Consider the following 22,275-nt stretch of genomic DNA (forward strand, 5'->3'; position numbering starts at 1 on the left):
CGTTTGGTTTCATATTTTTCCATAGGCAGCACATGAATTAAAAAAAGCTTGAGGACTTAATACAGGGCCCAGAGAAGTGATGACATGCATACACTGGATGACTCCAAAATGGCTGAAAGAAGGGAATGGGGGAAGGAGCTTGGATTGGCTGCCCTCCACAAGAACCTTATCCGGCAAACGCTTCAAGCTATATGAAGATGAACATAGCAGAAGCCGTGAGGCTGGATGTCCCTGCTGACCTCATTGCCTAAAAAATTCTTGCTTCGAGTGGAGGGCAATAAAGAGAGGATCTAAGTCAGGAACACTTGGGATCACCCAGGTCTAATTGCCATTGAGAAGGTTGTGTGTGTGTGTCTATATATATATTTTTTTTTATTTTTTTTCAGGCCAAAAGTTTGGACACATCTTCTCATTCAATGTGTTTTCTTTATTTTTATGACCATTTACATTGGTAGATTCTCACTGAAGGCATCAAAACAATGAATGAACACATGTGGAGTTCCAAAAAGTTCCAAACTTTGGCCTGTACTGTATCACTTAGCCATGGTTACCCTAAAAGTACAATGTTTTAGAGTTCTTAAAATCTTTCTTTTGCCCTGGAGAAGTTTGACTACTTTGGTGTAATTTATCAAAGCAAACGGCTGGGTTATTGAAAGTGTTACAGAAAGCACACGAAGAAGAGGTAGTGAACAATTTGTTTTTTTTATGTGTATTGCTTTCAGTATTATAAATAAGGCACAACACACTTGTCCATGTGGGAAAAAAAAACATTGAATACAGTTTTACAACATGTCAAATACAAACGTGCTGATTTAAAACAAGGGTCTTCTCAGGTTTGAGGACTCCCCATATTTAATAAGATGAACAGAACACAGTCGCACACATATTTCAGAAAGGTGAGCAGCTTCTGAAACAGAGAAAAATATGGACAGAAAACAGAGATGCAGGAGAGGAAAAGGGAAAAAAAGTGCAGCATTCGCCATGCGATGGTTCCGTGTCATGCACAGAAACGCTTCAGAGGCCATCACAACCATAATGTGTGTCTAAATTGACCATTAAAATGTCACCCACTAAATAGAGTAGTTGTGGCAAATGTCAGTCAGGGTCATAGTTCCTGAAGTAATGGGTGGGTTTAATGCTGCTGTTAAGAGTTTTATGTCTGACTGTGAGTGGTGGGAGGTGGCAGCAGAAACCGAGAGTATGTGACCATGCAGGTGATCACCTTCAGAGTTCAGAGCAAGTCAGAATTGGCAACATGGGAGGCTTGGAAAAAGACTGGAGTGGAGGAGAGAAGAGAAATGGAAAAATAGAATAAGAAAAAATTATTAAACAATGTAAAGCAACAAAAAAAAAAAAGCAAGCTGACAGGTTTGTGGCAACAAGAAACATTGCATCCTAAATATGGACCATGTGTCTATTTGTATGTAAAGAAAGCAGTTCTGTAGTAACCTTCGTTCAGGTGTCTAATAGTCTAATAGGTTCTAGTTAGGATTCTGTTGAACGTTCCTTGAACGTTTCTTCCAAACCAGCCCCATATTTGTCCTCCTTAGTTATCTTGAGCATCAGCAGTTAACAATGCAATGGAAGGCCAGCCCAGTGCACATCAAAAGCAAACAGTTTTTGCGTAATAACGCACAGGTTTATTTTTTTTAATGAAATTTCGAACAAAACCCAGAATAGAACCAGTTCAATGATGGCAGAACAGGCGATTAAGAGGACAATTTCCAATAGAGTCCAGTGTACAGAATGCACCAGTTCCTTGTTGATAAATGCAACCGCCGGTGCAAACAGCATCTTCGTCTTGAGTTTGTAACATTCCTAAACAGTTTTATGAATGCATACCTCCCATGTTCATAGAATTATGTCCTTCTTTTGTGTTTACATTTCATATCAAACAGAAACCAGCAGTTTTTAGCATCCAGACAAAATTCCTTTGATAAGTAAAGAATTGCCATATTCCAGCGAGGAATGTGATCTTGAAATATGTAGCTGTCATACATTCACCAGCCTCACAGTTGTACAGTGTGTAGTTGTTGAGAATTCTGGTTTAGTCACTAGGACTGATTGGTCTGGTGGTGACAGGTCTGATGTAATACATTTTCTGAGGAACTTTCTTTCAAGAGGTATGTACATAAAAATGTGCATTAAAGAGTTTAGAAAAAACACAGTTTGTGTACAGAGGGTGCTATTGAACTAAAAAAAACATGTAATAGTACTGCAATGGTGGAAGGTTCTTCTCGAGGTTTAAACACTTTTAGAAACATAGAAAAAGAAGGAAGCAAAACCAGTACAGTTACATTTGTAAACTCACCAGGAAGGCCATTGCAGCAAATTAGGCTTCTGCATTGTGGATGTTGCTGTGTAAGGCCATTACATTGCATGTGGCCTGAAGACAGACTACATGTGGTGCGATCAGTTCATTAAGCAGCACAATTACAGTTCAACCCCTGTCCACAACATCAGGCCAAGCACCTTCCCCCTTAGTAAAGTGCTTTGAGAACATCTTTTTGCAGATCCAATACAACTACTGTAGCCTGAGAAGAGCAATGACAGCCTTCTTGAGGATTCTGGTAGGAAAGTTACAGATGTGTTGATGCAATCTTGAAATGAAAGAAGTGCACACAATTGCAAAAACGTGTTGCCAGTCACATCAAAGTGATTCAACAGAAACATTTGATACCTGGTACTGCTTTGTAGTTCAACGGTCCCCAATTATGATGTTTTTGCCCCTAATACTGTATCTGAAGTCTCTTTCTAAAATTCAGGTGTGGTGCAGATTTACAGCCACTTTGATACAGTCCCACAATGAGATTTCCCAGGATGCACTCAGCACTGTCTGTAGCTTTAAATGTTAATGAGGAGCAGAGAGGCGGGACAAGGTGGAGAGCAGCCTATAGAAGTTGAGTAGGCATTCGTGGAAATGTTTGGTGCAAACAGGAAGTCTGGAACGTGACGGAAAATTTATGCTAATTTTTTACATCAAATCACCAAGCAACTGCAATGCTTCACACGTTGAAGCCATGACGGTTGGTGGAGTTCCTTTTTAGGGGAGGGGTGGGAAGTAATCTGGGTGGACAAAGGAGAGGTAGCCTTTCCCCTTATGACTACATAAGGGCGGAAATTCCATATCTGACCGTTCAGAGAACTGGCGCAGAATGACCAAAGCACTCTTTACACACCATTTCTAGCCACTGCAGGACCATAGACAGGCTGGGGGGACTCGTATTAATGTTAAATAATCTCACAAATAAACGACATTTTCATACTAGGGGACCTTTAAAATTCTTTGGATGAGAAATCAGTGGCCTTCTTTAAGCAGGCACACAGGGAGACAGTCAGTCTGAAGTTTAATCCTATTTGCTTATGGCCAGCCATCACTGTAATAAAAACAAATATGTGATAGATGGACATTAAGGAAATGAATGGAAATTTCTACTCTGGCCCCTTCAGAGAATGATGGGAATCCCATTTTAAATTAACCTGAGGCCCAGTTGATGCTCTGCCCACTGCAGGAGGTCCTGCAGGGAAACAGGCCCCACCTCCACATGCATCTGCAGCAGCACTTCCTGCATACTGTACAGCAGGGGCACACCCAGGCTCAGCAGCTCGTACAGGAAGGTGTAGTCCTCAGCATTGTCCCTGAGGTGGAGTCCCGCAGCCCGCAGCGCACCACGCATCCAGCAGGACAGTCGTTGGGGCATGGCTAGCACTGACTGGGTGGCATGCACAGGCCAGCTTAGACTCTTCCTGAGCAGCGAGGGGAGGGTACCTGTGGTTCGGGTCGTGTCACATGAGCCCTGGTGTCTCGGGGTCTGCAGCGAAGACCCGTCCGACAGACCTGAGTTCAGCTTACCCTGCAATGCAGATTTAGAAACCAGTACTTAAAACACAATAAGAATTTATTAAATCAAAGGTTATCCAACAAATAAAAAAAAAATTCAGTCACAAATAGTGACCTGTCACTGATTAAATCATAACTATTTTAAGTAGTTAATTGCTCCTCTTATTTCTCTTCTTATGGTTCTATAGAAAAGTGAAAGTGAAGTGATTGTGAAACACAGCAGCACACTGCTTTTAACCATCACCCTTAGTGAGCAGTGGGCAGCCATGTCAGGCGCCCGGGGAGCAGTGTGTGTGGACGGTGCTTTGCTCAGTGGCACCTTGGCGGATAGGGGTTCGAACCAGCAACCTTCGGCTTACGGGGACGCTTCCTTAACCGCTAGGCCACCACTGCCCCTATAGCTGCACATGCTATGAGTGGCCAGTATTTTCAAACCGGTGCCTGTACACTAGTGTAAGACCAAAGACGTCCTCAGGATTTACGTAAATAAGTAGATAAAATAAGGAAGAGTCAATGCTGTCTGACCTTCAATGCTGTTTGTGACTCATAAACAAAAAAAGTGCCTGAGAGCAATCAGGCTCCTTCTGGGTGACAGAAATAGTTACACACCAACAAAAAGGGTAGTTATTTCTTCCAGAAACAGATAACCACCAAATAGTTTTCTCTTCATGCTGCCAGTGTGTAGCACTGTGCCAGTAGCGCCAGTTTGAAAATTGTGCCCTGTGACTTTAGACAAAGCAACTTTTTATCCTGTTCATTACTGCCAAAAGTAGACAACAGTTCACAAGCATTTTCTTTATCTAGTTGAAATATTACCGTTCGAACTGTGCTCATTCGTTCTTGTGTCACCACAGTTTTCTGCTGTGCAAAATGCTGCTTACAGTACAGCTTTCCTGTAGGCACATCATGGAAATCATTTTCAAATTATTGCAGATAGCAAGAAGAAGATGCAAAAACAGACGAATTATCTTGTTAAGTGACCTTGTTCGGAACTGAAGGCTTGGCAGCCCTGTCGTAAAAGGACATTGCAGGTGCTGCAGCGAAAACACTCTCGGTGGAAATACAAGCCCTCAGTATTGATCCGTTCCACCACGTAGACACGCCTCTTACAGACGTGACAGGTATCACTTCCACCAAGACCCTGGGTGCAGTCCCTATGCCAGGTCCCCTGTGCGACAAGGAAAGAGACAAAGTGAAATGAAGAGAAACACCAAGACCACAGATCCTTCATCTGAAGGATGTTCCACTAATGTTCCATTCACTTATTCACTAATCAAGAAAAATGTGCATGTTGGTTGCGCTTGATGTGATATGTTTTATGCAGCGCTGGGAAAACACAGCCTTAAGTTACAGCCTAAAGCCCAAAGAAATATGTTTCTTCACAGTTCTGCCTCAGAGAAAAGGAAACTGATCTTTTGTTTCTTATTCTTCTTCCTTTGGTCTGGTTGTCACCTTAATTGACTGGGCAAAAGCTTTATGCCAGATGCCCTTCCTGATGCATCCTCCCCATTTACTCGGTCTTGAGAATGGCACCAAAGACACCTGGTCTTAAGAAAATGTGCTTCTTCATACCAGAGCACCTTCTTTTGTACCAGTGCATCATGGTCCAGTTTTGGTGAACATGTGCCCATTTTTGGCATTTAAAGGTTAACAGCAGGGGTCAACATGGGCACCCTGACTGGTCTCCAGTGATGAATTCTCATATATGGAATCATATTGTTGAATTGGTGTGTGCGTGTGGGTGGGTGGGAGTTTGTGTCCATAAGCACCAGGAAGCAAAGGAAGGTTGAAAAGATTTTTAGAGATGCACCTCAGCTTATTGACACGTTCTTCAATAGCTTCACTTTTTTAAAATGACGCTTCAGTCTACCACAGAACTGAATAGTCAAGGGTTGGGCAAAATACTAAGTAGAGTTGGCTCAGAACTAAAAATATAATGTCAGTCATTTTTTGCATGTCATGAGTGAAATTTCAATATGAATAAAATATCATCTGTCATCCGCAGCCACATTTGAACCTAATTTAAAAGTCTCACTCAAAATACTGACGAAGGATTTAGCCCAAAATACTGGATGTGACAGCTAATAAATATGGCAACACGATACAAAAACATTTACATTTTTATTGATTTAGGTAAGCACACACAGACATAACCAAGAATTCCAAGTGGCTCCAGTAGGCTTTAAGCAGGCTTACCGGTGAACCTGGAGGACTGGAGGCCTTCAGCCTTGGAGGGTTCTCATACAGAGAACCTATGGCCTCGGCTCGTGTTCCTACCACTAGTGACACCTTCCCGACTGTGCGCTGAGGGCCATGCAGCGGACACACAGGATGACAGGATGAGAAGAAAGAATGACGGTACAACAGAAGGCAGTGGACGTCAGAAAGGATTAGATAAAATAGTGATTTGGGGAATGCAAATGAAGGGAACGTGTTTTAGCTTGTAGCATGCAGTCAGATGTAATGCTCAGTGATGGAATACTTATTTTTAAAAATATTCTGATGAAGTCTGATTAACTCAAGCATCTGGAGTTCTGAAAAGCTTTGTGCTCTGTTTCATAAGGAATCAGGACTCCATCATGCTGTCTATTGACAATAATAGTAATATTTAACATGCAAGCTTTTCACACACCAGGCACATTTTTGTACCTGCTTCGACCCAGTCACTGGCCTTTGGCATGGGTTTGGCTTTTGGGGAGTGAACAGGGAATTGCTGCCACAAGACTGAAACCACAAATGATAAAAGGAGATACTGAATGAAGAGGTTAAATCAGGAATTATGCCTTTGGCACTTGTACTGCAAAGGAAACTCACCAAGCTCAAAACAGTCGACACTTCTCTTCCACTTTTTGAAAGGTTTCTATTTAACTCCCGATACTCAGCTGCCTAAGTATTAGATTCAAGGCACAATGTTTTAGTGAAAAAAGAAAAGTAATTGCAAACAAAGTTGAACTGAATTGTGAGTAACAGAGACAGAATGAATCTAGGCCAGGCAGGTGGGCCACAAGCATCAGGTCTAAACACTACTGCTGTGGGTGGATGGAGAGATGGATTTACCTGTTGCGGAAGCAGACAGAAAAAGGAGGAGGTATAAGAGGGGGAGGAGGAATAAGCAGAGCATTCTGGGAGGTAATGTGGAGGACAGGTTAATTCTGAAGTGGAGTTAGTGGGCACAGGGGTGCAGGAGTCAGGCTATCCAAAAAAGAAACGAACAAGATTAGCAGAAGAAGACCAGCTCAAGGATATTAGCAAAGAAAACAGAGTGACGAGTGGCCCGCTGTGAAGTCCTTCAGTCACAGTCTGGAGATTAACTTGCATTTTACCTAGCGCATCAGCCGTTCATGTCCTCGCTTCATACTGTATATGCATGGTATGAATGCTATTAACAGCATAAGGCCAGTTTACTTACATAATACTACAACAATGACTCAAGAAATATATAAATATCATTGTATCAAATAACTGAATGACACTGAGTTACATTGCAAAGAGAACCTGCGACTGCAGCTGTCCTTTTCTCAAGTGACCTCCAGTGCAATCGCCTTAGAGTTTGAGTGCACCAGTTTGAATGCAAATTAACATACATAAAGACATATGAAGCTTTTAACTTTCTGCCATCTGCGTTTCGTGTTTCACAAATCAAAATCCCAATCGGCTCCACTTTCATCAGAACTGGTGCCTGCTCACGTTCCCTGCTGCTGGTGCCTGGTCTGGCCAGCTCCCTCAGCAGAGCGATGATCCAGAGGAACCTGGCCCTCCACAGAAACTCTCAGACACCCATACCAAAGGAGTTTACTATCAGCAGGCTCCAACCGAGGGAGCACGGCCTTTCCAATGACTTCTCCAGGTCTGTCCCTAAGGAGCTAATAAAGTGTGCAATGGAAAAGGAGAGTCCATTAATTTTAATGATTTCTCCTGAAAATGGCAGCTTCAAAATGGGTTCAAAATGGCTTTTATAGACTGAGAGAAATGACATCTACACATGACATCTACAGATTTGTGCCATTAAAGTGGAAGACATAAAAAAATATGAAGTAAATGCTGAACATAAAGTCCTCAGCTTGTCTTTCTGGGCAGGGAGAATAAGAGTGGATTAGGTCAGGATTAGGTCAGGAGCACAAAGTGCTGTCCTTTCTATGCTAATTGGAACAGTCCACACAGGGTGCTGAAAGTACCTCATGCAAGTCTTGGTGCAACATATGTATGGAATCATATTTGTGCCATAATTTTGAAACAAAACTAATATGGAATTTTGACAACATGCATTTTTGCTTACATCTTGATCTATTTCACTTTTGCTTTTTAGACTTTTAATTACGCATAATTTTTTTTATGTCAAATACCTGCTGGCCAATTAGGTGAAGCCCTGCACACACAAGAACATTGTGCCAAAAGTCCAACCATATTCTCAGGCAGCGCAAACGTAAAATGCCGTGGAATGACTGGAATGACTGAAAGGCCAGCAGTGAAACTGTAAAAACGAGCAGCGTTACTGAAGCGAAAATGAAAAAGAGCGAGATGTAAGAAAAAACATATATTTTCAAAATTCCAACCTCTTATTTTACATTTCAACTTCATTTTTCGTTTGATATTAGAAAAGTTTTGTTTCAGAATTTTGCCCTACACGTGATACATTTTTTTTTGCACAAAATACAAAACATGAAATTCATTACACAGCAAACAAAGAAGGGGAACTAAAGCCTGTTGTAAGGATCAGGGCAACTTGTCTGAACGAGAAGGCTCAAAACATCCCACTTGCGTCACTGTTAGTTCATCACCTCTACCATCTGGCAAGGGGTTTAGAGCTCATGCACACAAAGCAGACACCATTCACTTTCATTACCTACTGATCTTTGATAATGCATATAATATTTGGTAAGACCATCTTTACAATGTGTCCAGAGTTGCTTTAATTTTGCCATGGAATTTTGTGTTGAGGGGTGGGTGGGTGGTTGAATACAAAGACATATTTTTGGTCAGTTCCAATTGACAGTTTATTTTAGCACCAAATAAAATCTTGAAACTCTACTACTATGCTGTATCCTTTCATTTGCATGGATAGTGGTACTATTTAGGGTGGTACTTTTAGGGTGACCGGGTACAAACAGAGCACATGAGGAATGGCGGATAGAAAAAGTATGATGTTATGATTAATTTATTTCAAAGCTTAATATCTTTCTTTACAGCTCAATTCTAGAATTCTGCCATTAAAAAAACAGAAGGTAAATAATATTTTCATGAACAAAGAAGACACATAAACAAGCCATTCAGGAGTTCAGAAAGCTGTGCAGATGTAACATATTCATAAAACAGCCATAATGTGACACACCCTGATGCAACACACAGATTCCAGCACACTCAGAGATAGTCACCTGAGATGTTGTGACACCGGGGCTGGCAGAGAACAGCCCGCTCAGGTGCACAGCTTTCTCCTTTATGCTCTTTTTGTGAAACTCTCTAGCATTCTGCGTCTGGGCTTTCCTCTGGAGGAGGCCGCGAGGCACAGTTGAGCGAGTGGAGGAAGAAATGGATATAAAAGGTGGGACGGAACAGTGTGTCTCAGGACAAAAGAATGCGCACCTTTCACTTAGCAAGATAAAAGCATGTAAAATATGGAACAGTGGACAGGGCAGGTGGAATCAGAGTGACAGAAACAGAGAGAAAAAGGTTAGATCACCTCAATGATTTTATCCTCCACTTTCTGTAGGCGCTGCAGCATGCCTTTCATGGCCAGGACAGCAGACTGGCAGGAGGAGGGGCATTGGGCGTGGTCGGCCGCGGCTGCAGAGTTGTTGACAGCCGGCTGCGACTGTGTGTGCACGTGACAAGGCAACGGTTTGGACTTCATGCATGGCCACTTGGGGCCAAGTAGGGGAGAGGTGTGTGGAGAGACCGTATGATCCTCTGGGGGTTGGACCTGGAATGCTGCCTGAAACTGCACAGTACACTGGATAGAGGTGTTTCTGCATTTAAGTCAGAGGTCATGTATCTGACAGAGTGTCTCTTTCAGGGGAAGGTGTGAGGGAATATTTAGGTGAGATGGGATTAATATTGTTTATTTAAAATGGGTTGAGAGTACGTTCTAGAGTGTGTGTATTTGCATTTATGACCTCGCATGTATGCCAATATTGTACCTGTTGCCTGTTGGAAGGGAGAGGGGGTGCTGTCATTTCGGGAGATGGGGTTTGCTGGACCCTAATGCTGCTTGGCTCTGGCTAAGTGTGTTCGAATTGGGAGGTGTTACAGAGACAGAATTTCAAAAGAACAGGAGAAGAGGTGAACTGATGAGAACATTCATTCATCACAAAAGATGGAGTGGCTCCATGGTTATTGCATTTCCTGCATCCTCGCTAAGTCTTTTACCTGCTTCCGGAGGGTACTCTGCTCAAACTTGGCCAGTAGTTGTGTTGCCATTGATTTGACCTTATTCTCCTTCGGTTCCCTCCCCTCACGTCCTAACAATGAAGCCTGATTGGACAAATTTGTGGCCTGTAAAAGAAACAGACGGGCTTGTTGAAGTGTTGCCCTATGAAAACCAAGAAATGAGATGTGGGATAATCTACCTCAAACTTGAGTGGGTGAGGTTTGTTCTTTTATTTCTGTCATAAAATATGTGATGCCTACCTCTTCCAAATAAGTGCCAATCTTTCTTCTTCTCTTGTTGGTTGGGTCATTGTCTTCCAATTTTTTGACATCCTGAAAATAAAAATACAAAATGTCTGCAGGTTACATGAAAGTTACCCACACCTCACCAAAAAAGGGCATCTTTGTGAAATATCAATTATATGAACCACAACTAGCATCTTCAGGGGAACTTGCAGTGACAGGGAGAAATACACATGTACTGACTTGTTCAAACATAATCCAAAAATATGGATATTTTTTCCAGAACCAAACACCTTTACCCTACCTTTGGAATCCGTTTTCTTGGCTGTGTAAAGCTTAGTGACTTGTGAACAGGTCTTGTAGGTTTTGATGATTGGACTTCACTGTTTGCCTCCCGTCTTGAGTCTGTATAAAAGGTCAGTGAGGTCAGCCAAAGCATTTGCTTCCCCCAAAACTGCTCATCCTAATAAACAAGAGTCTTGCTTTTCTTGGCAATGTTGACCAGAAACACTTTGTGATGTCAGATTCTAAGAATGTATACAGTTAGATCTCATCACCTCTAGGCCATAAGCATGGCTTCACAAATAAGTGCTGTTAGCTTTAAGCTCTTCTCTGCAACTTAATGACATTTAATTGATGTGCTCCTTTCTATACTGGTTTTGAACATTGTTGTGGTTCATGCCTTTGTGGCCAGTCAGCCAATCAGAGTATTCAATGATGAATACTACATGAGGGAACTGGAAACAAGGTCTGGATTTGGAATTAAGGTCCTAAGATTTGAAGGCCGCAACACCCACCCCTACTGGAGGCAGCAAGAGGGGTCCCTCTGAAGAGCTCATAGAACTTGGAGATGTAGGTGACCATGGCCTGCTTGTCTGGCTCCAGACATGCTGCCAATTCCTTCCCAGTGGTGAAAGGCTTGATGCCAAAGTTTTGCTCTGCGATGTCAAAGGCCAGCTGAAGATTCTGGGCATGGTCTTCCTCTTTCAGTAAATCGTAATCTCTGGGAGGAAAAATTGAAAGTGAAGTGATTGCCACTGTGAAACACTGCAACACAGCACACGAAACGTGACCTCAGCATTTAAGCATCACCTTGGTGAGCAGCCATGACAGCCAACCAGGGTACATTGTGTGGGGACGGTACTTTGCTCAGTGGCACCTCAGTTGCACGGGATTCAAACCGGCAACCTTCTGATTACGGGTTCATTTCTTTAACTGCTAGACGAACCATTACCCAGTGGCCATCTCCCAAAAGTTCAAAACACAATATGAGCTTTTTTTTTTCACATGTAATGGGAAAAGTACACCATCAAATGACATAACACTCAAAACTAAAGAAAATCAGAAGGAGCAAGAAACACTGACATGGACACAAGCACCAGCAACCCAACTGAGTTCACCTGTATGTATTTATTATACTTCCCTTTGGTCCCAGAACAGAGCTGTGTTCTTTTCTCTAGTCTACATAAACAGAACTCACTACTCCCTGATCTAGGAATGTTAGATTAAGGACCCTTCCTCAACAAAACGGCTCCTCCTCACCACCCTACAAGATCTTCTGAACACGTTTTTAACACTGTGGATACCTCCTTCTGTGGACAATTTTGTACTGAAATACATATAATAAACCCAAAGCTTCTGAAAATATAACAACCTACAACAATGACAAATATATGTATAATAACTGTGCGGGCTGCTATTTTTTAGTAGTTCACATGTCTAAATTCCTTTGCTGATAGATTTTCGGTTTCATTTTAGCCAAACTGCTATATGATTCGACTACCTTGCTATGTCTAGCTTTGTCAACAACTTTTTGTCTGGTTAATTAATTTTGTGACATTTTCTATTCAAATGCAGGTCATGTTTTTTGGAAAATAAGTACATTAGTGTATCATAAGGTGCTTTTTGTAGGGGTGGTAGTAGCCTGGTGGGTATCACACTCAACTATGAACCAGATGCAAACAAAGTCACAGGTTCAAACCTCACTTGTGTCCCTGAGCAAGACACTTAACCCTGAGTTGCTCCCTGTAACTACTGAGTCAGATAAAGGCATCTGCTTAATACCATATATGTAAATGCTTTTAATCATTAAATCACCTTTCTTAATCATCACACCACAGTCCAAATTCAAAATCAGACTGCCAATTCCATTTAAGGCATTTTGTTAATTGTCATGTCAGTTTCACAAGGTCCATATGACGTCAAATTTACTAAACAGCCATTAAAGTAGCACGTTTACAGCACCAGCTCCTCAGCATTACAGACTTATCAAACAAGGCAATCAGACAGCAGCCCCACCCACTTAGCAGTGTAATGATAGAGTGGCAGCAGTGAGACAGAATCAGTATCAGCAGAACCTCTCACTGATAAAGGTCGATGTGTCTTTCACCTCCCACACTCATATTTGCTTTGAGGTACTGCAGTAAAACCTGTCACATAGTTTAACACAGAGCAACTTTTGCCTTCAAGCTCTGCCTGAGTTAAATAAACATTCCATTACCATCTATGTGAGCTCATACAGTCTGTCACGCAATTACTTGCTACTATCTGCTCAGCTTAAAAACATAAATCACTGAGGACGTTTTACAGGGGACACATTTTCTGAAAAGAAGAGGCTTGGCTGGTTTATGGCTCCACTGCCTCTCAATGCCAGTGCAAAGGTTACAGTGAGGCAGATGTTGATGTCTGGTGGCACTCTTACATGAGCTGGGGTCTGAATCTGTGGATGAGTGCACAGAAGGTCAGGCCACTTGTCCAGGAAGAGGTCAGGTCACTAACACTCACTCCCTGGTATCCGTCTGTCTGCTTCTGACACCAGGTCTGCAGCAAGCTGGGCCTCACCTCTGACCCTGGAAGACATAAGGGCAAATCCAATAAATCAATTTATCACAAATTATGTCTGAACTTTACACTGTTATGTCAATATTTTGAGGGAACATCACAAAAAAACCCAATAAATGTCCTTTCAGTCGTTATAAATGTTTACATTTTCTTCACAAGCAGCACCATTCAAAATCCTAATTCTTGATCATTTCTTTTTTTTTTTTTTTCCATTAAAACAGCATCAGATTAATCAAAAATCCTGTGCAGCCATTGTTAGTCTTGTAAATGACTATTAGTCTTGAGTTCAAGTGAATTAAGAATAATGAAACAAAGCAAACGAATAGCTGGCCCATCAGTGTATGCTTCATCAATGATGATTTCCTATCATTTTTTTCAGATTTTCTAAATAAGTAAATTTAATTAAAAAAATTATGCGATGCTTTTAATTATTACATACATTTTTCTCAGTCATCACAACAAATTCATTCCAAACTTGAATCAAACTCCTTATTCCTTTTATGGTATTTTGTTCATTGTCACACTTTAGTGTCACATAGTTTTTACAAGGTCCCTCTGACGTCAGACTTCATAAACAGACATTAAAGTAACATTGCAGACTTATCAACCAATGCACTCACACAGGTAGAGGCCCCGCCCACTGAGCAGTGTTATGATAGTGGCAAAGAGACAGAATGAGGGATGAAATATAATTCAGGAGCCGTGGTATGCACGTGTTTGCGTTAGGACATGTCTAACTGCATTCAGCCCTCGTTGTTTAATATGGACTTACCGTATGGGAAGGGTGTGTACCACAGTGAATGGGCAAAGTCTGCTTTCTTTGTGTTTGTCTGACAACCTTAAGGGGGTATTTTGAGGATAAATACCTACACGGTATGTTTCACAATGATTACAGCTGAAACTCCAGTTCCACAGTAGTTGTTCAAGTAGTAGTGGTAGCATTAATAATAATAATAATAATAAATTAGATAGGTAGGTAGGTAGATAGAAACCCATATATATGAGTCGTCAAAATGAACACATTTAACACAGCAATTAATCTGCAAATATTATCAGACGTGTGATCTGACTTACAAAATGGATGTGAAATTCATCCTTTTTTGAGGTGCATCACCTGAGTCTGCCTGACTGAACTACTGAGAAATCCTTTATTTACTGTGTGCAAGTGTTTTATTTAAAAAATGTCCAGATCAGGAGTCTCCGTCTCTTGATGAATATAATGTGAACTAGAAAGCTTCACGCCACTTCTCTTTTCTCAGAGTATATATATCCAGTGATGAGGGAAGTGCATAGCCAGCAAAGAGGGAAGTGAAGTGTAGCTTCTTAGTCTTAGTTGTTTTATTGGGCTGATTTTCAGTGCTAAAGCGCAAGGTGTTTTTAAAGGGAGACCACCCTGTAAAAGTGGGAGAAGACACAGCAGGCTTGAGGAATTATCCCCTAGAGGCAGCCTCACCCGTCTCAAGGCCAATTGTGAAAACAATCCTCGGCCAAGGACAGAGCTGCCCACGCAGCGATAACCCCCCCCCCCCCCAAAACTTCTCAACATGTTGTGAGGGCATTAGTTATACAGCAGTGAAAAACAGGTCTGTTTTTGTTAAAAAAGATCAGCAGCACTGGTGTGTCCTCACACTGAGGCTGCTACAGCTAATGAGATATTCAGGAACTTGCCCTCCTTTCACTAGGAGCCACATCTCACAGCCAGATAAACAGAAACAGAACATCAAAGCAGAAGAGGTATGCATGCCCACCTTTGCGGCAGAGGTTGACAGGCCGGCGGATCGTCACGGCCCGTTCCAAAGAACAGGCCTTCATCTCTCCACTGACGTAGAGATGACGGACCTGTGGGAGAGCAGCGAGTGAGCTCCGTGAGGTCAGTTTCAGATCTGGAGAGATATTTGGAGCAGACATCAGCTCACCTGGTGCGGCCTGACGCAGCTGGAGTTGAGGTTGGGGTAGCGGGTTACAGGATCAATAGTGTACTGTTCAAAGTTTTTAGCAATATTCTCAGGTGTTGTTTGTGGCAGCAGTCTATAGAGACTTTCCCTGAGAAAAAGGTAAAAGTTCAAATTATGAATATATTGACTTGGATGGATTAAAGCAAACAAAAATCTGACAGTTACTTAACCAAATGTTCATGTCTTGGGCCCAAGTTAGCCCACTTCGGTGCTTTTTTCTATTGGTTCTATACGCATCACAATGGCAGAGGTCAAAGTTTAACAATATTCAGAAATCAGCTGAAATCTTTAACCCATGTTATTTACTCCAACTAATTAAAATACTACTAATAATAATTTAATTCAATCTACATAATTATACATGTATTTCAATATAAATAACAACCTCCTATAATTAAACAAAAAGACATTAAAATGTCTAATCCAAAAATAAATAAAACTAGATAAGAAGGTTTAGCCATTGATAAAAACCAACATTAATCTAATTATGGTTCTCTGCTCACCTCTCTGCCAGCACGTCTAAAGGAGCCCTGCCCTGCGCCCAGCTCTTCACCATCCAGGCTGTATCAAAGGCAGCCAGGAAACCCCGAGCACAGCCTGTCCCCATGGGCCAGAAGGGCTGCAAAATTCACATCCAGTTAATCTGATCACTCAAATCAACTACTCAAAGTGCAACAGAACTGCGCTTACCTCCAGCAAACTGTCCCCCACCAGCGCCACCAGCAGCTGGTGACTGAACCTCTCTCGGACCAGGGCCGCATTCTCTGAGGCGTACATAGAGGTGAAGTCGAACATGGCGGCGTCCGGCTGGCCCAGGTGGTTCATGGCAAAGTCGAGCGTGGGAAGCTGGTAGTGGGTGGCATAGTCCGCCGCCTCACGGGCGTAGGCAAACAAGGCCTCCTGGTTCACGTTCTCAGTGCTCAGCAGCATCTCGGTGTCAGTGTAGTCCTGAAACACATGACTGTGAGCTTATTTTAAAAACTTAGAGGCTGATGCACACCTGACCCCTTTATAGTGTCAAATTATCATTCACTTCCCTCTTGGCTTGGTGTGGGATCTTACTAAGGTGGAAGGGTGCTATCTGGCCCACCCCTGCTCAATAGTTGAGGGATCGTTCCTTGATTTTTCTTTATTTCTTTAACCCCTGGTATATGGGGTTATTATGTGGGGTATTGAGAAAGGGAAGAAGGAGACTAAAAGTTCACTTTATCCAGCTACATTTCACTGTTAATTTACCTATGGTATTTGCTCGCTGTATAATACTTTTGCGTGTATATTTGAGAAAAAAATGTATGTATTAACACGTTTGCAGAAGAAATGCATGTGTGACTGTTAAGAACAGCCTGACATTCTGGCCTGTTATGAAACAAACAACGTAACCATGAGGACACTATTTACATCATCATCACTTCTAATAATACACCCCGTGAAGGGTGATGGACATCTCAGCTGTGACATTTATGCCACAACAACTCTGTAAAGACATTTAATACAAAGAAAAGGCAAGAATGAGTAAGTCCAATAAATACATGAGCGTGATTGAAGTGCTGTATATTATTTAACGTTATGTTCTTTGTGCATACACATCTCATTAAGTTATGAAGAATGCACAGCTTTGAGATGACAGTGTTTATGTTGTCCTGTTCACAGCCTCTCATCCTGGCAGGCCACCAGAGAGTGGAACTCACACATTGACATGTGTTCCTTGGCACCTTACTTCCATGCACTCACATGAATGATGACACCTTTGTCCAGTAAGCTCTGCTTCTTCGCTGTCATGACAAAGTAGTGAGTGTTGTCTTTGTAGTACACAATGTTCTCCAGGTCAATGCCTGTCAGAAAGAAAAAAATAGGAGTTTTACAGCAATATTTGTAGTATTGGATGATCAGTGCTTGTGAATGAAATATCTATACATCATATTCTATTTTACAACTACAACTATGTTCTAAATCATAATGACATGATGGACATGTTAACAGTGGGGAATTGGTCACTAAAAAAGGAATGAACACGTTTCTTTCGTGTTTCAATGTTGGAGGTAAAACATCACACCATAAATGTGAACCTCCAACTGCTGTATCCCAGTTTTCAAGGTAGTGCCTGTAAGCGTAATATCAGAGGAAAATTTCCTCTGTGTGAATCTGGACAATTCCAGAAGCTGAGATTCAAGGATCTTTCACCACTGCTATCAGAGGAGGCTATCGGCCAACCTGTCTCTTGTCTGAGGTCCTGGAAGAACTTCTGGTTGAAAATAAAGGCCACTCCGCTGATCTCCTCCACTTTGGCCTCAGCTGTAGTGTTCCTGTTGACAAAGTTTGCTGTTATGGCGATGGCCAGTTTTCCCCGAAACTCCTTCCTCCTGAAGCCTGAGAAAGAAGAGGGAGAAAAGCAGGTCATTGGGTGGAAGAATGAGGGTGATGCTGTGAGGTCAGAGAGGGCAAATCCAAAAAAAAACACCAGACCACAAGTCTGACAGAAGTCCAGAGGTCATGAAATTCTGTAAATTCCTATTTACAACCTGTGATTTACATGCATTTTACATATTCATCACTGTGCTGATTTTACACAAGGCAGCCCGGTGACATCATGGGGACCCTTTTTACAGACATTGCATTAAATTTTACAGGCTTAATAACATTCTTGGATCAACCCATGTGTCTTGAACTGATGAGAGAGCTGTGCCAAGAAGATCAGCCAAATCCTACATCCACCTTGGTTACTGTTGATAGGGCAGGTAAACCTGCATCATTCTTATTTACAACCTGTGATTAAGATGCATTTTACATATTCACTACTGTGCAAAGTCTTAAAAGGCACCAGTACCACCTATACCAAAATCACTGTTTATCTAATCAGTAAACCCCAAAAAATGTCAATGTCAAACATTGGTCAAATAATGATTTACCTAAACTGTTTATTGCAGAATTTCCTTATTTTCATGAGAAGCAATACAATAGTGTTTTTTGTAGACTTATGATAATAAGAGATCATTCAGTCCCAGTTTTTGATAAAAAAAAAAAAAAATTTGTTTTACACTTTTAGATGAACAATTACAATTAGAGATAGGAAAATAATTTTCACTACTGTCAGCACTTTATCCACTATCCAGTCATTTATATAACACCAAACACACAGCACTGAACTGGCAGCCTAGTCACTATATCAGTATCATGAGATTCTTAAACGAGTGTGCAATAAACAGGAAGAGAAACATGAAAGTACGGGTTTTATGATGACGGACCTCTTTTACTGATAGTTATGGATCATGTGGCAGGTATAATGATACTCCAGCTACAAATAGTCTCTCCCAGGCAGACCTTAATCCATTCAGCCTCTTGAGACCACTGTAGCAATTAAGACAGCAGAAAGGACTTTATGGTGAAAAATAACTTCCAGAATGGTGAGAGGGGGGTGACCTCATCTTTTTACAAGAACTCCAGACGGCAGCAGACCCTCATTGCCAGCTCCCCTTCCACCATCCCATCCTGCGGGTTCTTTACAGCATCTATCAGGAGTACAGAGCACTTTCTCTATTGTCTCCTCAGTGGAATAGATTGTAAACATTCTGTTTCTCTTACTGTATCTGACTTACCTCAATTTTAGAGTTTAATGAAATATGAAATAAATGTGCTTAGCTTAAAGACAGCATTGTTTAAAAAAGGAATTAAAGGATTTTCAGCTTTTCTTCATCATCAAAAATCTTTTCACCATATCCGCTTTAATACAGAATAATGCATGAGTCTCTGAAAAGCACTACTCAGGGGCAGCCAGCCGCTGAACATGAGCCAAAGCCGCCCCATTACTGTTATACTAATTCACAGGGCCATTTTCCCGCCTTGCATCACCCTTTCCCTGCCCTTTCCTTCAGATGCCTGGACTGGTATTTCATTTATATTTAACTTTCCCCTGGTGAGTCAAAATAGCACTACATGTATTGTTTTTTTTTCTAAGCAATCATCCTCCGTATCCCTCTTCTGTGGTTCAAGTTGCACGTCATGGCCTTTTATGGACAAAAGAGCATCTAAATTGATTAGGTGCAAGAGATGACGACCGTGAAGGAGGCAAAGGCCAACAATCACATCACACAACTGAATTCGGTCCAGATGACTGAACAAAGGCCGACGGGCAGCTTTTTTCATTTGGGGCTGATTTTACATGTAACTTTGGACACGAGTCAGACCGGTGACATCATGGGGACCCTTTTTACAGACATTGCATTCAATTTTACAGGTTTAATAACGTTCTTGGATCAAACCATGTGTCTTGAACTAATGAGGGAGCATCCACCTTGCATCCACCTTGGTTACTGTTGTTAGGGCAGGTAAACTAAAAGAGAGAATCTGCATCATCACACATAGCTCCTATCTAGAATTACAGCTTTAAAAATACTTTAAAGCTAATTACAGAACACACACACACACACACATATAATTCTACACACAACACCCAATAATGACAACATGAAAAAAGGTTACTTGATGTTTTGGCAAATTAAAAATAAAATTAAATTAAATATTAAAAAGAAAATCTGAGCACATGTACATAACTATTCACAGCCTTTGCCATGAAGCTCAAAATTGAGGTCGGTTGCCTCCTGCGATGGGACTGAATGATCATCCTTGCGATGTTTCTGCAGCTTAATTGGAGTATTCGGGTTGTGCTCATGCAATGATACTTTACAAATATAGATGGGTCACAAGCATGCTGGCTGCAGCTTTTTGTGGTGTTTTGTTTAGCCTGGCACTTGTATCACATGTCCATACAGGTCTCACCTTCCAGAGTGTTCCGTCGCCCGTCTGCCCCCACCACCACGTCAAAGTCAAATTCAGCAACCGGGTGATCGGCAGGACACACTTCTGCCCTCCAACCAGGTCCTGTGCAGGAACATAAAAACGTTCAAGTACAAACGCACATCAAACACACAAACATTACTTGCACATACTTGCCTGAGTCAGTATTCATTTTGATGAATACACCAAACTTGACAAATAGGCCAAGCATTTCACTTCTGCACCACATTCCAGCTTTTTAAAGACAGGATATGTTTACAATTAAGAAGAGCAATCAGTATTGGATTGGCCTTTCCCTGCTTTTGGTTCCATGTGTTCTCCCTGATAGCAGCCTAGTCTAAAAATGTTTGTCTATAGCCATTTACAGATGGGATTGCTCCTCATCCAATAAGAAGACTGCTTTTGCTTGTGGAAATCAGGGTGTCTTTTTCAATAAGACTGCCTACTTGCAATGCCAATGTGTTGTCATGGAGATATTGTACAGAGAAGGGTCAGGAAGTTCTTTGTTCTGTTCCTTTGCTCTGCTATTCTAAGATGGAGACTATCACACCTCTTGGGGAAAATATGGGCTATCAGGACCACTTGAAACTCACGTCAAGTGGCAGAAGTGGCCGAAGTCCTGACTGCTGTGGGTGTTGCATGTCAACTAGAACATCAGTCATTCAAAGACAAACAAATCAAGGTCAAAGTTTGCTGATATCCAAAAAAACTATGGTGGGCAAAATGCTTTCAAAGATAACTTTGACAGATCTACCTACCAAACTACTAGTGCATCTCAAAACATTAAATTATTGTCAGATTCATTGGCCCATCAGCACCAGTATTGACTTTCCTTAAAGACTTTCCAGGAGATGCCATTATGAATTTCTATCAGCCATAATTGTCATCAACATAAAAAAAAATCTATCCACAACTCGACTCCAACTTTTAAACTTCATCTGTTTAAAAAAAAAATTAATGCCACTTTATCCACTTTTTGGTGGAAATAACATGCAGTGCTATACTGTGCCAGTGGTACAGCAGCATTTTTACTGGCTGCCTGCTCTTTTCAACATGAAGCCGGCTGTGTTGACTTGTGTAGAAATACAGATCTGCACCTTCATTCTCCTGATCCTCTGCCGGCTCCAACAGCTTAACAAACTCGACGCTGATGTGAAACTCCACGCCTAACAGTAGCGCGATCTTCAACAGCATGAGCTGCAGCTGCCGAATGCCTGCCAAACAAAAACCATGAGCCCCCGGAGGCAGGTTTACACAAATATTACACTCACTGCGCTCTGCCTCTGAAGTACTTTCAAACATGGTTTACAGAGCTAAGCAAACAAAAAGTAATAAATTAAAACATTTTATCTGCCTCTAAAAGTATTAAATGATATATGCCTTTTAAACAGTTCCTGTACACTATGCAATAATACACTTCTGCATTTATCATATAGCAGTAATTAATCCCCACAGCAGCACACATCCATCAGTACGTACTGATATGGTCTATGGATCCAGCGCAGAACTTGCCGTAGAACTTCTTGGCCCCCAAGCCCCTGAGGTCATGGATGGTGTAGGACCACAAGTGGAGCACGTTGTTGCGTGAGAATGTGTCCCTCTTCTCAATCACCACCACTTTAGCCCCTAGAAGCGCCAGCTCTATGGCAGTCCGGAGACCACAAGGTCCCCCACCTATGATGAGACACTGAAGTGGGGGGGATGTTATCATGGAGAGGTTTATGAGCCCAAACAGAAACATCCAGTTATTAGTTATTATTATTCATGCATTAGAAAACCCCTTCAGAGACTATTTCCTATTTATCCATTTTAGGTGTAGAAAAATGGACAAATGTTAACTTGAAAAGACACTACACAGAGCTGCCTCACTCTGATCTCTGTTTCAAGGAACTCTGAATAAACAAATGTTTCATAAAATACATATAACTCCATATTTACTGCACATTCATTTTTAATTAAATTAGGACAGATTTGCAGAGTCCTTTATATGACAATCTTACGGTTAACACGGTGAACTTTGCTTCGGATTAGGTACATAATAAGCAGTTCTCTGGCCCCTGTTTCCGCTCAGGGCCCTAGGCAGCTGCCTGCTTTTCCTGCCCGTTTGTAATGATTCTGGTGCCTTCTTTCAGTTGCGTCGAAAAATACATGATTTGTTTAAACCTCTAAAAATATTAATCATGAACTGGTTCTCACATCAGTTTTATTGTTTATTGCTATAACAGCAACAACATCAAGCAA

General features: G+C 41.6%; 1 protein-coding gene across 8 annotated transcripts in view; it reads right to left on the reverse strand.

Moving 5' to 3' along the window:
* Positions 1-683: 683 nt before the first annotated feature.
* mical2a (microtubule associated monooxygenase, calponin and LIM domain containing 2a) overlaps positions 684-22,275 on the reverse strand; it is a 38,329-nt gene continuing 16,737 nt past the window's right edge. For 2 of the 8 annotated variants that reach the window (XM_028955934.1, XM_028955935.1), the window contains exons 3-26: positions 21,514-21,721; positions 21,132-21,248; positions 20,017-20,118; positions 17,455-17,610; positions 16,975-17,075; positions 15,934-16,191; positions 15,747-15,862; positions 15,205-15,331; positions 15,037-15,127; positions 13,149-13,296; positions 11,245-11,450; positions 10,752-10,852; positions 10,466-10,537; positions 10,205-10,330; positions 9,976-10,056; positions 9,519-9,776; positions 9,214-9,324; positions 6,899-7,033; positions 6,656-6,727; positions 6,491-6,565; positions 6,038-6,145; positions 4,823-5,009; positions 4,658-4,734; positions 2,936-3,854 (exon numbers count right to left, since the gene is read on the reverse strand). In XM_028955934.1, coding sequence (XP_028811767.1) covers positions 3,471-3,854; positions 4,658-4,734; positions 4,823-5,009; positions 6,038-6,145; positions 6,491-6,565; positions 6,656-6,727; positions 6,899-7,033; positions 9,214-9,324; positions 9,519-9,776; positions 9,976-10,056; positions 10,205-10,330; positions 10,466-10,537; positions 10,752-10,852; positions 11,245-11,450; positions 13,149-13,296; positions 15,037-15,127; positions 15,205-15,331; positions 15,747-15,862; positions 15,934-16,191; positions 16,975-17,075; positions 17,455-17,610; positions 20,017-20,118; positions 21,132-21,248; positions 21,514-21,721 — 3,417 coding nt within the window. In that variant the 3' untranslated portion in view covers positions 2,936-3,470. Of the gene's footprint in view, positions 908-1,222; positions 1,276-2,935; positions 3,855-4,657; positions 4,735-4,822; positions 5,010-6,037; positions 6,146-6,490; positions 6,566-6,655; positions 6,728-6,898; positions 7,034-9,213; positions 9,325-9,518; positions 9,777-9,975; positions 10,057-10,204; positions 10,331-10,465; positions 10,538-10,751; positions 10,853-11,244; positions 11,451-13,148; positions 13,297-15,036; positions 15,128-15,204; positions 15,332-15,746; positions 15,863-15,933; positions 16,192-16,974; positions 17,076-17,454; positions 17,611-20,016; positions 20,119-21,131; positions 21,249-21,513; positions 21,722-22,275 lie in introns of those variants that run through there. The other 6 variants (XM_028955938.1, XM_028955937.1, XM_028955936.1 and 3 more) reach the window with 6 other exon arrangements.

This window comes from Denticeps clupeoides, chromosome 16 (genome assembly GCF_900700375.1).
Source record: "Denticeps clupeoides chromosome 16, fDenClu1.1, whole genome shotgun sequence".
Classification (NCBI taxonomy): domain Eukaryota; kingdom Metazoa; phylum Chordata; class Actinopteri; order Clupeiformes; family Denticipitidae; genus Denticeps; species Denticeps clupeoides.